Below are 13,633 nucleotides of genomic sequence, written 5' to 3'. Positions count from 1 at the left end.
AAAAAAATACTGGGGACTGAAAAAAAAAAAAAATCCAAGCTATGCCATAGCATGAAATGAGTACCTATAATTCGTGCCTCTAGGAAGAGGATGAGAGAATGATAGAGAGAAAGACAGGGAAAAAAGGGGGGGAATGAAGGACACAAGAGATGGAGAGGAGCCTTGTCAAAGTTAGAAAGAGTCAGCTCAGCTCAACTCTCATTTTCTGCTTTTCTTTTTCCTCTCTTCTTCTGCCTGGGAGGCAGTTTGAATTGAATCAAACAACCTACATTGATTAAGCTCGGATGAATGACTTTCCAATGACACAGGATTCAGCTTTAGCCTCACCCCTTCCCTCTGTACATATTTGACGTGGTTATTGAGGAGTTGATGTGAAAAGTGATTGCGCAGTTTCCTTTGGATTCTGTTGAAATGTTCTACCTAGACTAAACGTTGTCGCCATTGTTCAGTTCCTTGAAAGTCCTGTTTGATTCCTGTTGAATCCTCCTTTGATTCGAATGCGTCATGAAGAAGAGCACAATGAATGAGTGTGAGAAAATAGATAACATGCTCTTCCAATTGGAATATGAATTGCTCTGCTTGAGCCTTAGTATTAATCTCTTGCCCCCTTTCCTCTCTCTAGTCCTTTTGTGTTAAGAGGGAGAAAAAGATAGGGGGAGAGAGAGAAAACAAGAAATAGAGTACTGAATATTGTGGGATGTCCTGTTCTGAATTAGGTCAGAACCGATCAAAGCTTAAATGCTCTCTCTCTCTCTCTCTCTCTCTCTCTCTCCCTCTCTCCCTCTCTCTCTCTTTCCCCCACTGAGCACTCATGCTCTCTTTGTGATTTTTCTGTATGGAGAGACAGAGACCCCTACTGTCTCTGACGGTACATTAAAACCTGCCAGACCTCAACCTTTCTCTCCTCCCTCAGTACTCTACTGCCATCTGTCTGCTGTGAAACACTCAGCAGGAGATGATGCAAACAAGGACTGAAAGAACTGGTAATGATGCATGTACGTGTGATATATAGCCCAGGCTGCACATCTTTCTGCAGTAATTCCTTGTGTGTGAAAATGAGACACTTGCAGGTAATCTGCCAAGTTATCAAAAGCAGATCCGTTCTCCTCTTATTACAATCTTTTCATTTTAGAAAAGCTGACTGCGTCTGACATCTGCTGATCTAATTAAATCCCATATGTACACTGATGTAGTTAAACCCTATATGTAAAATGTATCTGAATTAGGGCTGCACGATATGCAAAAGAAATGATACTGCGATTATTTTGGCAGATATTGCGATTTCAGTTGGAATGGTTGTTTTTGCTTTTCATTTTCACTGAAACAAAATGTAAGAATGAGGATCATGGGATTTTTGTTGGTCTTTACCAAAAAAACATGATTACATGCTTTGTATGTCTGGAGAATATGATTTGTAGGCCGGGGCATCTCTGTAGCACCACAATGCTTATTTATGGTGCTAACAATGCACAACAATGTTGTGACACATTTTACCTTTATCAAAAAAAAAAATTGCAGCTCCCGCGATTTGGATATTGCACTTGGCCATATTGCGATTTGGATTATATTTCGATTAATTGTGCAGCCCTAATCTGACTGTGACTGTTGATGTAAAGTAACACTATTGTTTAAGAATAAAAGCAGCACTGGAAAAAAATACTCTATTACAAGTCAAAGTCCTGCATCCAAAACTTTACTAAAAGGTTTACCGAAGTATTATCAGCAACATGTATTGGACAGGACATCCCCTGTCAGTGTCATGATATCACATTTTATACTGCTGGACAGTTTACAGAGTAGCTGTCGGTCAGTTCAATCAATAAAAATTAATATATTCATAAGTGTCGTAAAATCTGTAACAGCTAAGTAGTTATATCTGCCAGATAAATGTGATGGAAATGTTTAAAAAATACAACTATTTCAAATGTGTACTTGAGTAAATGTACCTAATTACTTTCCACCACTGATCGCAGGTGCACACACAGCAGTCTAGCGAAAGGTATTGTAGATATTTCAGTTTTATGAGATCATTTGCATTCACAACAATACAGTACCCGATCCCTTGATCATGCACATCATTTTGAAGAAAGCCTGCTGATCTGTAAACAGCGGGATTCAGTCAGAGCTGAGGACAAGATTCCCTGCTTTCATAATGAAAATGGCAATAGTGATTATACTGACTGCTTTACACAGGAATTGATAGAGACACTAAACACAACAAGTAAGTTGTGCTAGTGGCTTTGATCATCACCTTTACAGGTAGTTGTTGGCCAATTTACAAATGTGATGCTCACTTGAAGCTCTAATGGAGCAACCAAGTGTGAAAATGAAGCCTAATGGACATGCTGGACCTACGCCATCCCAGGGTGTTTTTCTGAGCAGTTGTTTAAGAAGATATTTTAATTTTGTCATTTAAAAATTACATACACACTGTAATGGTGCTTCACTAAAATACAACTATTCATCATTGTGTGATTTATTAGTTTAACAAAGAATTTGACACAGTATAAATTATCATAAAAGAAAGCGGAACATGTTGATTATAATCAGTTAAACTTTTAAATACCGAGTGTAGAACCACATATAGGACTTTATGTTTTTACTGGGGCAATAAAGTATTTAGGACATAAAACCTGTCATAAGACTGGAGTTGGGAAAGTCCACAGGATGGGAGACAGAGAGAGAGAAACAGAGTAAAGCCACAGTTGTGGAAACATTTTGTTGACTACATGCAGGAGCTGGAGTTCATGGTTACTGACCTTTCAAACAATAATCAGGTTTATTTGCTAGTAGTGCAGCAAAGTGCACAACACCATTAATTCATTTATTCTATCTATTTATGTTTTGTTTACCTAATGGACAAAACTCCAGAAATTTCTTGGACCATATCACTGTTTTGGTGCATTTCGAACATTTATACGCCGTATTTAAAGCCCTGTTATGCCAACCATCTCCCAAAGCATGTTGTTTGGTGTTGGTCATTTGTTGGTGTTTTTGCTATCTTCCAAGAACAATAAGCTCTGGTTTTCATAGTGGTAGAAAAATGAATTTTGTCAACACTAAACATAGCCAATTTTTGTCAAATTTGCCTTATGGGTGTTTCATAATGTAGCTGCAAAATGATATGAAACATCTGCACTGCAAGTAACAGAAATAGACAAAAAAAAATGGAATGGAAAAATTTTATGGAAACTGATAGCTGTGTGGACGGGGAAAAATAAATGAAAAGCCTAATATTCTTGACTACTACTTTGAAAAAAAACGTTGCTTGTCAAGTGAAATACCCTTTGTATATGTGCTGAAACATGTGAAAAGAGCAGTATGGTCCTTTTTGAACAGGCTGGACATGATCTCTAGTCTCTGTTCTTTTCACTCTCTCATGTCATTCACACAATATTCCTGGTTATGGAAATTCAAACAGAGACAGTAATGCCCAATTGGTAAAATCTAACAGTGCCTATCCGATCTTATTTAGAGTCAATGTTCCTTCTCTTTGTCTGTCATAATGTTTGTTTTCCTGCCTTCAACACAGAAGAGAGGAATTGCGGAGTGTATTCTACCCAGTGCAACATTTTCTCTTGGCCCCTTTCCTTACTAGCATCATATTTTCTCCCCCTCCTAAGTGCCCTTCCATTTTTGTTAATCAAAATATATTCACACAATCTCCTCCTCCTCTCCAGCGGATCTGAGAGGCTGATTGGCAATTTCAGCAGCAAAACCATAGTTCAGAGGAAGAGATGGACACAGCCAATCTGAGAGCTCGCTGCCGTTGCCATGGCAACATCTCAACAAGAGGACCGAGAGCTGAAAGTGGAGGGAGGGGAGACTGAGGGAGGAAGATATGATCAAATGTGAACACTCTATTCTGATTTGAAAGGCTGATATACAACTCTCAGTTTGTTATTACTCAACTCTCCCACTTCTATTTGTTGTCCAGGCGCACACATGCAAACGCGCGTGTGTGCGCAAAAAGCATATGTAAACACACAGACTCACACTTTGCACAGTAACAAACAGCATCTGTGCCTCGCTGATAACACTGCCTCATAGCTGTAAGAGCATATAAGAGGGGACTGTTTGCTTGCTCCTTTTACAATGGCTAGCAGCAAGCCTAACTGTCTCCATCACACACCCCACTGACTTAAGCATCTCATCATCATCTTTGCTCTGCCCATTCTACAGATCTGTCTGGACTTAATAAAACTGTCAGACCACCAACTGGGACTGTTAAATAAAGACTGCATGAGGGCTAGATCTGCCGTCTGAGGCAGCTCAGTGGAACGGCTCGTTAAAGACCATAAGATATGACATTAAAACTTGCAGCTGGATGTGAAGTGCATTAGGACTGACTGAAAAAGGACTTTACAAGGCTGTTGGGGTTTAAGACCTATTACAGCAGATAGATAGATAGATAGATAGATAGATAGATAGATAGATAGATAGATAGACAGACAGACAGACAGACAGACAGACAGATAGATACACAATAGCCAATTCTACTCCTTCTAATGCATGTCTTGGTTTCCATTTTGAGAATATTCCAGCAGAAATCAAATTTGATTTGAAAGTGTGTTTGATTGACAGTTGTCATCTCCACCTAGACCTCCTCTTCCCTTGACCCAGTTTTGATTTTCTCTCTCCAGATGAAAGAGATGCTGTCGCTCCGTAAATCCAAATCAAGCTTCAAAACAATACTTCAGGAGCCAGTGCACGAAGTCACCAACACTATATGTCCATGTTTCTCTACAGTACATAGTTTCACACCAAGGACCCTAAAAACAGCATGAATTGATTTTCCTTGGCCACTTGGGGCAGTGATCCAACCTCAAAACGCAACACTCATCAAACATGGTAGCAAACAGTAGGCTATTTACACCCAGCAAATACAGATTATTACCATTAATTCATTCATATATACCTTTACATAATATATAAATATACAAAGCATATTATTACAGCTTTAAACATTTAAGAGGACTTATCATGCTTTTCTATGTTTTCCCTTTGCTATAGTGTGTTATATAGATTTTTGTATGTGTCAATGGTCTACAAAGTCGCAAGGCTCAAAGTAAATGCCAAAGGGGTGTCAGGGCAAAAACCACTTTTCTCATTCCTATGGCACCCCTTGTTGGGGTCACAGCCTTACTTCCTATACGGATTAACATCAGTATAGCCCTCAGAAAGACAGTGTTTTCAATTGCCTGTAAAAATCTACTCTGTACCACAAAGAACTCAGAGGCTGGAATTCATTTTTTACCAGGTTCCCTCCACTGTTTCCAACATTTTACTGTGCCAAGGAGGACTGCTTCAAAAACCGTGCACAGTTCGGCGCGGACACACGCGGTGGCTATTTCCGAAGGACCGTGAAGTGCCCACTTTTTGTCGCGGAAAGGGGGACTCACAACCTTTACATCTGCATTTTTATTTGTGGATTTGTGATGTTTAACCGGGTCGCCACTGACCTGATGTTAGTGCAAAGCAGCTTAGGGACATGCACAAAGATTTAAATGCCCTTGTCAATATGGACAAGTTATACCTAGTTAGCTCGGATAAATTAGCCACAATTTTACCATTCTGTTCATGTTTCAGTAACTATGAGCACAAAAGTATAAATGAATTCGGATTTAACAGCATCATAAACCACCAAGATGGCAAAGCATGGTGACTCCCTACCTTGTTCATGAAGTCCGATTCTGTCCATTCCACGATCATTCATATCTCTTTTGTCCGTATGTGTCCACAGATTTAAAAAAATGTAAATAAAAGTTTTTTCATAAAAGTATTCCAAGTTATGAATTGTGTAATGTGAAGTCCCCTGCGGATTATTGTTAAGATTAATTGCGTTTATTTCCATCTTCAGCCATTTCCCTCCTTCCGACTGCCTGACAGCTATGCTTGTTTTCCTGCTCCGGTACAGCGAACAGCTTGCGAAGGTGGCTCGAATCTATCATCTTCGTGTTCAAGATCGGATTCGAACTAATGAGGCAGAGCCGATGCCATTAGCTACAACCGCTTATTTACACCTGCATGAGGGAGCAAGACATGGGCGCAACATGTAGTTTCCGGGAAGCTGACCAATCAGAGCACACTGGGCTCTGATTGGTCAGGGAGAGAGGCCTTGAAGAGCCCTGAGGTCTAACAAAGCCTTTCAGACAGAAGTTGAATAAAATACAGTACAAGATGTAAACTATAATGTCTTTCTGTAAGCATGTAAATGTATTTTTGTAGACACCAAGAATAAAATTATTAACGCTAAAAATGGCCATAATATGTCCTCTTTAAGGTACCAGTAAAGAGGACATAAAACAATTTGAAATTCAATGTGTTAATTCAATTCTTTAATATGTATGATATATAATTTAATATCTAAACTAAGTTTGCAACCAAAGTGTAAATATGATCTGTATTTTCAGTCAAGCCTCAATCTTCAGTAACGCAAACTAAGGTGATATTTATGCAATAAAACACATTCAACATAAACAATAAAAGTTAACAAAGTTTATTACGTTTATATACAAACAACCCTGCAAGGCACACCTTTGTTTAAATAAGAATATACAATACATTTTATTCTTGAAAGCAAACATGTTTTAGTTTTGAAATATATATTAATACAAGTCTGTTTAGTGTTGGACAGAGAGAGAAGGCCCCAAGTTGTGGATATTCAGCTGACACAAATAATAAAGAAAAAAGATCAAACACTTCATGATGTAAACAGCTTAACATCTTTCATATGGTATTTATATTAACTTAATTAAATGTTGGACACATTGTGTAAAATGCACCCTCAGTGGTCTAGGATGAAGCCTGTTTGTCCTCTCTGGTGACTAAGTTACAAAGAAAAACACATAGCACCATAAAATAGGTTTATTTAGGAGCTAAACTCAGTATTTTACTTGAAAGCTTATCCATACAGAAGATGCTTAGCTGGACTGGCACTCTTTCAGCCAACTGTTTGCTATCAATCAATAAATGATGATGTGACAACCTTTGTTGATAAGAATCCATAAACTCAAGAGCTCTTGTTTTCTACTTTACATGGGCTGAAATCGAATTAAACTGCAGAGTCACACTGTCTGACTAAGGCCATCCAGATACAAGGTTTTATCTAATTTATTGGTTAAGCTAAAACACAAAAAAAAAAAAAAAAAAGACTTATAATATCAAATCTGTTAGTCCTTTTTCTTTGTTAGGCCATGGATTATAAGCATGCTTAAAACAGGGGAAGGAGAGAAACAGAGAGGAATATAAAATAAGGAGTTGTTCAGCTACAATGAAAAATATATTTTATATTTGCAAATTGTCTTAACAAAAAGCATGAAGCTTCTTTCATGAACATTCAGGGTAAAGGCAACTCAAGCATCCACATAAACAGCATATTGTTGCAGTCGTATTCTGTACATTGTTCAGTACAGACTGTTGATCATGTAGTGATCAGTCATGTCATCCTGTCACTCCGCTGAAGCTGCCTTCAGAAAGAAATGCTTGTCCAACATCAATCAGGACATTTGTGTAATAACTTTTTTATGACTGTTCATGGCACATAAAGCAAAGATTGAAAGATGAAAGAATGCTCATGACAAAGGCCCACTGTGACTCATCTAACAAAACAAAACTGAACAATGGGACAAAAAATAAAATCAAATGGTTGAAAAAACATTAAGATGCAAGCTGTCATAATCATACAGTTTGCCATCACAAAGTGTCATGACCTACCATGACAGATTCAACAGATGTCAGATCCCTTAAGTGGCTGCTGATTTATGCCATCTGTAAAGCCTCTCTTACCATACAACTACAAGTTCAACAAAGGTCCATCAATGCTGCAGTTTTCTCTTCATTCCACTAAACCAGGAGACGCCTGACCAGAGATGATACATTTAGAGGCCCAGGAAATCTGTAAAGAAGTGGTTAGTTAGAATCTTTTCCTGGGCCCCATCGTCTGGTGTGTTTCAGTCCTCTGGGCTGTGTGTTTTATTGAATATTCCTATTGTTGATGTTACGAAAGGTTGGCCATTATCATGCCAGGAGGCCAAGTCGCTTGACTTTTGCAGATAGGAAAGAGTGGATGATGAAGACTATGGTCTTAGGGCAACAGTGGAGGTCCAGTTGCTGAAAGAAGAGAGACATAGGGAGCAGATATAATACTGATTATAATTTCCAAATATGAATACATATACAGACGGATGACAAATTAAAACTGCTCAAATCTGTATGTAAGCAGAAAGTTTGTTTTATGACTTTAGGAATATAGTTTGAGAAAATAATCTTAACACAAGGTCCACTTACTGCATGTTTGTAGTAAATTCAACTGCATCTTATGGACTTTATCAGCAAATGGAATTTGCTCATTTGTCACAAAGATGGCTCAGTTGTTGCCTCAGGTGGAGATTACTCAGAGTTGCCCATTTTCATGACAACTGAGCAAACTCCATTTTCTGGTTTTAAGCTCATTTTGACATATTCAGTGTAACAGCTCAAATTTATGGTGGTGATAACTTAACAATATTAAAAACTCTAGATAATGAGAAAGTCCAATGGAAAAAAAAGTTACTTACAATCTCAGCCTCAGGGCCTCCAAAGTCAAGGAACATCATGCGAACTCCATCATCTGAGGACATTCTTAGGCGCTCGAAGGGCTGCTGGAGGAGAATACTTTTCCTGACACCCATCTCTTCTGTGAATAACGTGAAGCCATCATCGATGTGCACTCCCAGGGTACACTCCTTTCCATTCCAACTACAGGCTGCCAGCGTAAAAAAAAACCACAGGGGTTACATAGAGGCAGCACAAAGAAGGGCACTGTCATGAATCGACAGTGCCCAGCTGAGGTCGTTCACAAATGAATCCAGATTTACACTGCATATTTCTTGTGTGAGCTCTGTGTTACAGTACTGATACAGAGCCCAGACTTCTTGGCTGTATTCTGTGAATGTGGGATATTAATGCACTGAGAGGGAAAAAAAGTTTGATTTAAATAATGAATCAAACAATAATACTGTCAAGAAAACAGAATAGATCTAAATCTTAGTTAATCCTGATACTGAAATGAAACCATTTCATATTATTGAAAAAAGTTTCTGCACCAACTCATGCTACCAGCAGAGGGCATTGTATTACTACACTCTACTGCATGTGAACTGGTGCCTGTCTCACACAGCAAGATTATTACATTTCTAGAACTAACCTTACAGAATAAAATGCAGAACATGGAAGTAAAAAGAGCTGTTGTGTGTTTTACTCAGTGCAGACATTGGCTTATAAGACATGATATGGCTGTGCTTGAAAGAAAAAAATGTTGTTTTCTCTCAAGCTCTTCATAAAAATCTAATTCAAAAAGCTTCTAAAACCCACTTGAAATCTTTTATAAACACACAGCCAGAAGAAACATTTTGCAAAACAGTACAGTTACAAAATCATTGTGTAAAGAACAATAAATCATAACTTCTAAATCTGCGTTGTGAGACAGGCCCCTATTATGTATTGAAGTGTTTGTATGTGTCTGCTGAATAGAAACCAAGAGCACAAGCTGTAATTGTTTAGATGAGAACACTTTTATTATATATTATTTATATATATATAACTGAGAGTTAGAGAGTTAGCATTATAGATGGAGAAATCAGGGTCTTGTAATTCTCATCAGGCACTTTGTATTACATGACCTTTGAAAAAAAACAAAACATTTATCAGTGCAATAAAACAGGATCAGTCACTTTAAAAGACCTGTCAATCAATTTGAGAGTGGCAGCAGACACAAGTCAGCCTTTTGGCAGTGGGACTACACTATCCATATTTAGATCATGGCTTTTACCTTAACAGAGCAATCTTTGGTGATTAAAAGTGATTATTCTAACCATTCTCTTTTGGAGGAGTTGTGTAAAGAAATATAAAGAAATAATATTCTCCTTACATAACATTTACTTAGTTAAAATGTGCTGCTGTTGCAGGTATTGTATTTTTTTTATAGTTATTACAGATTAATAATGTTTAGAACATTATGTGCTTTTTTTCATATTCTCATCATAAATTCACAGGACCTTACTCTGACCTCCAATTAGAGATAGCTACTGCAACTGCAACTGCATTGCTGGCATCTCAACAGAATCCTCTCTTGTGTACGATAACGAGTGAATGGTCATTATGTCGCATAAAACATTCATCAAAAGCATCTTGCAGTACCAAGAGCGGATACATATTTTCCAGGGCTGACCCTGGATGCTAGTGAAACCCTGAATCCTGGTTGTGCCATCTTCGACATCTGCAACACTCAAAGGCAACCAATTATTTGGTTTGGCATTATTTCTAGCCCTACGACAGTTCCGAACAAAATTTGAATTGTACGTGGAGGGACTGGGCCACAGGCATAGAGAGAGAACTGGAAGTCAAAGAATCTATATCTGTACCTGTGGTGACCTCTTTAATGAGCTCAGCAGCATTGTGGCAGCCCTCCACCAGCAGATGAGTCCAGGTGGACAGCTCCTTGGCAGAATCCACCCTGAACACGTGGGTCTCCACACCTTGCTTGGTGCCTGAACGCAGGCCAAATGACAGCTCTGAGTCCAAGAGAGGAGAACTTTTTCCAGGGCCAGAGTGGACCAGTCTAAAGGAGAGAGGAAGTATGAGAAAAAAAACATGGATGACGGCAGGTAATTCAAATTTATAGAAAAGAATGGGGCCAGAAGAGCGAATGAAAGAGTATGTATGTTGGTGTGTTACAAAAAAAGTGTTGCAGAGGTGAAAAGTGAGATGTGGAGTGCATAAGAGAGAAAGAAGAGAGGAAAAACCCATGACTCATAGGTTCTGTTTCCACCAATGTCTTCCAACTGGATATGACGATATATGGCAAAATCTCCAATAGTCTGGTTATGGAAAGAGGAAGCATGTGTTTTTTCATTGGGCCAAAATAAGCCATGGGGATTGGGAGGACTATTAAATCAAAACTGGGCTGTTCAGGGTGGAGGACAGATCTACGGAGCTTCTGAAATACCAATGTTGTAATGTGAATGTGTTTTTCCAAAACAGAGACAAGCAGAGAGAGCACAACTGTGTTAGTATCTGCTACTCTATATGGTGTATGTGCGTATATAAAGACACTTATGCATGTGAACCTGGTAGTGATGAGCGGGTGACTCTTGGTGGGGCTGCTGAGGCTCTCTTTGCTTTCAGGCAAGGAGGGATACAGGAGCAGGTCTTTGTCGGTCAACATAGCCAGTACTGGTCTTTCTGGACCATGAGCCACCTGCACACATGGATATTTGGAGCAAATGAAAATTCATTCATGATTTTCATACATGGCACATGGCAGTCAATAAGTGCTACTGGATATCAGCTGGTCCCAGTCAAGAATCTAGAATCAGGCAGTTGACATGACCATATATGGACATGTCCTTTTTGTATTTCTGTGTATGCACTCAAGAAAAACTGTCTATAGCTCAGCAAGACCTAAAACAGGCAGAGCACCATCAAAACACTAAAAATAAGATTTAAAAACTCAAAACTAAAAATACTGTACAAAGTCTTGCTGTATACAAGCTGTATGGCAGTATTCTCGCATACCTGCTCTGTAATCCAGCCCAGATGTTTCACCTCCATGCCAGGCTGCATACTCTTCATCTCCTCCTTCACTCGTGGTAAAAGGTTGGCAGCGCCAGCCTGGATTCCGTTGTACCAGGACTGGGCCATGGCCGGGTCTCTTGCCCGCAGGAACACAGAGTTCTTTCTGTTGGATGAAATTACCTCGAAATACCTGGCACATGAGATGAGAGAAAGAAAGAGAGCAGAGAAACGGGGGAGACAAAAAGGAGGTGGAAAAAAAGGGGCAAGTTAGAGAGGTAAAAGACACATGGCAAACAGAGAAAAGCTTGAGGGTGAAGAGGAAGTTTCAGATATTAAAGAGAACTTGTGAGCAAGATGTCCCTCAAGAAGTAGAGGTCCCTTTTACAATATTCTCTCTAAACCATTATGTCATTTTCAGGTTGAGGTCTATCAGATTTTTTTTTTTCATAAATGTATGAACTGAACCAAGTATTATGTAAAGCAGCTGACTTCTCACATGTAGTACCTGTTTTCTGTGTCCGGAGGGCACTGTTTTCGTGACACCTGACACATCTTCAGCGGGATGCTGCGAGGCTCCTTCACCTCAGGGGAGAGCTCAGTGCCCCTCTGAGGTGTGGAGGGGGGAGAGTCCCATGGGAGGGTGGCCCCAGAGGACCCCGAGCTTTTAAAGAAGGCCGACATCTCCTTGATGTACTTCACTGAAGCAGAGGCAGAGTGAGAGCGTGTGAGAGAAAGAATTAGATAAGGAGGAAAGGCAGACAAGAGGACAGAGGAGGGAGAGGAAAGGAATTATGGGATATGAATATGGAGCCTCAGGCTTCAGAAATGAGTTGAAAACTGCAGCAGCACTTTAGAACAGCTTCAAAAAGGAGCAGAAATTCATCTGTGATGAATTTTCTGTCACTTAGGTGATTTCTCAGCAGTTATACAAAGCACATCATACTCTTTTATAAACAAAAAAAACATTTCCTTACATAGCATATATAACCAGGTGTATTTTGTATTATATTCCTATCAAAAAGATAGAATGGATATGATTGTATGATTTACACATCTGTAGCTAATTTATTGTGATTTGGTGAACACAAAAGAGTTTTTTCTTTCTTGATGATTTTATATTTGTTGCATGTGGGTGATTCTGGAATGAGTGAGCATATCTTGAGCAGCAGCTGGAAGCACAGAGTGGATGTGATTTCCTCCAGCTGTGAGAATTCACAAACTGAAGATTTCATAGTCTTATTTATAATCTAACTAAATAGTTTTCAAATTGTTTTGACTTGTGTACTCTTGATTGAATCTGTTTTTCCTCCAATAACAACCATCTATCCACTATGAGTCAATTCGGTGATACAACTCAGTATTGACTGTTCTGTGTATGACTGAAAAAGAGGTGTCTGTACATCCATTACACCATTTTCCTATGTAATACTTTCTGTACCCCATGGTTATATTATTGTATTCAATATTTATTATATAAAGTCCTTGTAATTTATAAAAAATAATCGTCAACAGATTATTTCTGTTCTTATTTTCTTTCCACATAAATACAATGGACCTATACTATTTCATGACTTGTGTGTAACATTACCCAATAACTTTTTATAAAAGAAAAAAGAAATGTATACATAATATTTTGTTCCATCAAAATGACATTATTGTACCATATCCAGTATCCAAGTTTCCCATAATTTAAAAAATAGACGATTTTTATTGGATAGCAACATTAGACAGAGATGATAGGAAATATGGGAGGGAGGCAGATTCAAACCAAAGCTGTGGCCCATGGTTGGTATTCCAACCCCTCAGCCATGGGCCTCCCATAATTACACATTTTTTTGTGGGCAATAATCTATTGTAATTGAAGTGTTTCAAAATTAATTATGATTATAGTCTAATCTCTGTACATTTGTTTTTTAAATGCACAGTTCTTTCCAGTCACACCTACGAACATACATACATACATACATACATACATACATACATACATACCGACATACCGACCGACAGACAGACCGACCGACCGACAGACAGACCGACAGGCCGACCGACCGACAGACCGACAGACAGACAGACAGAC

The 13,633-nt window shown here is 38.8% G+C and overlaps 1 protein-coding gene across 1 annotated transcript in view; it reads right to left on the bottom strand.

The window, feature by feature from the left end:
- Positions 1-6,483: 6,483 nt before the first annotated feature.
- The window catches only part of snta1 (syntrophin, alpha 1), a 29,765-nt gene continuing 22,615 nt past the window's right edge, over positions 6,484-13,633 (bottom strand). Inside the window, exons 3-8 of the mRNA XM_023426075.2 lie at positions 12,062-12,254; positions 11,557-11,746; positions 11,109-11,239; positions 10,404-10,600; positions 8,559-8,746; positions 6,484-8,112 (exon numbers count right to left, since the gene is read on the bottom strand). Of these exons, the coding sequence (XP_023281843.1) occupies positions 8,020-8,112; positions 8,559-8,746; positions 10,404-10,600; positions 11,109-11,239; positions 11,557-11,746; positions 12,062-12,254 (992 nt within the window). The 3' untranslated portion in view covers positions 6,484-8,019. The remainder of the gene's footprint in view (positions 8,113-8,558; positions 8,747-10,403; positions 10,601-11,108; positions 11,240-11,556; positions 11,747-12,061; positions 12,255-13,633) is intronic.

This window comes from Seriola lalandi, unplaced genomic scaffold, assembly GCF_002814215.2.
Source record: "Seriola lalandi dorsalis isolate HSWRI2012SDOR001 ecotype SW California unplaced genomic scaffold, Sedor1 jcf7180002054805, whole genome shotgun sequence".
Lineage (NCBI taxonomy): Eukaryota > Metazoa > Chordata > Actinopteri > Carangiformes > Carangidae > Seriola > Seriola lalandi.
This window is presented reverse-complemented; position numbering and strand designations above follow the sequence as displayed.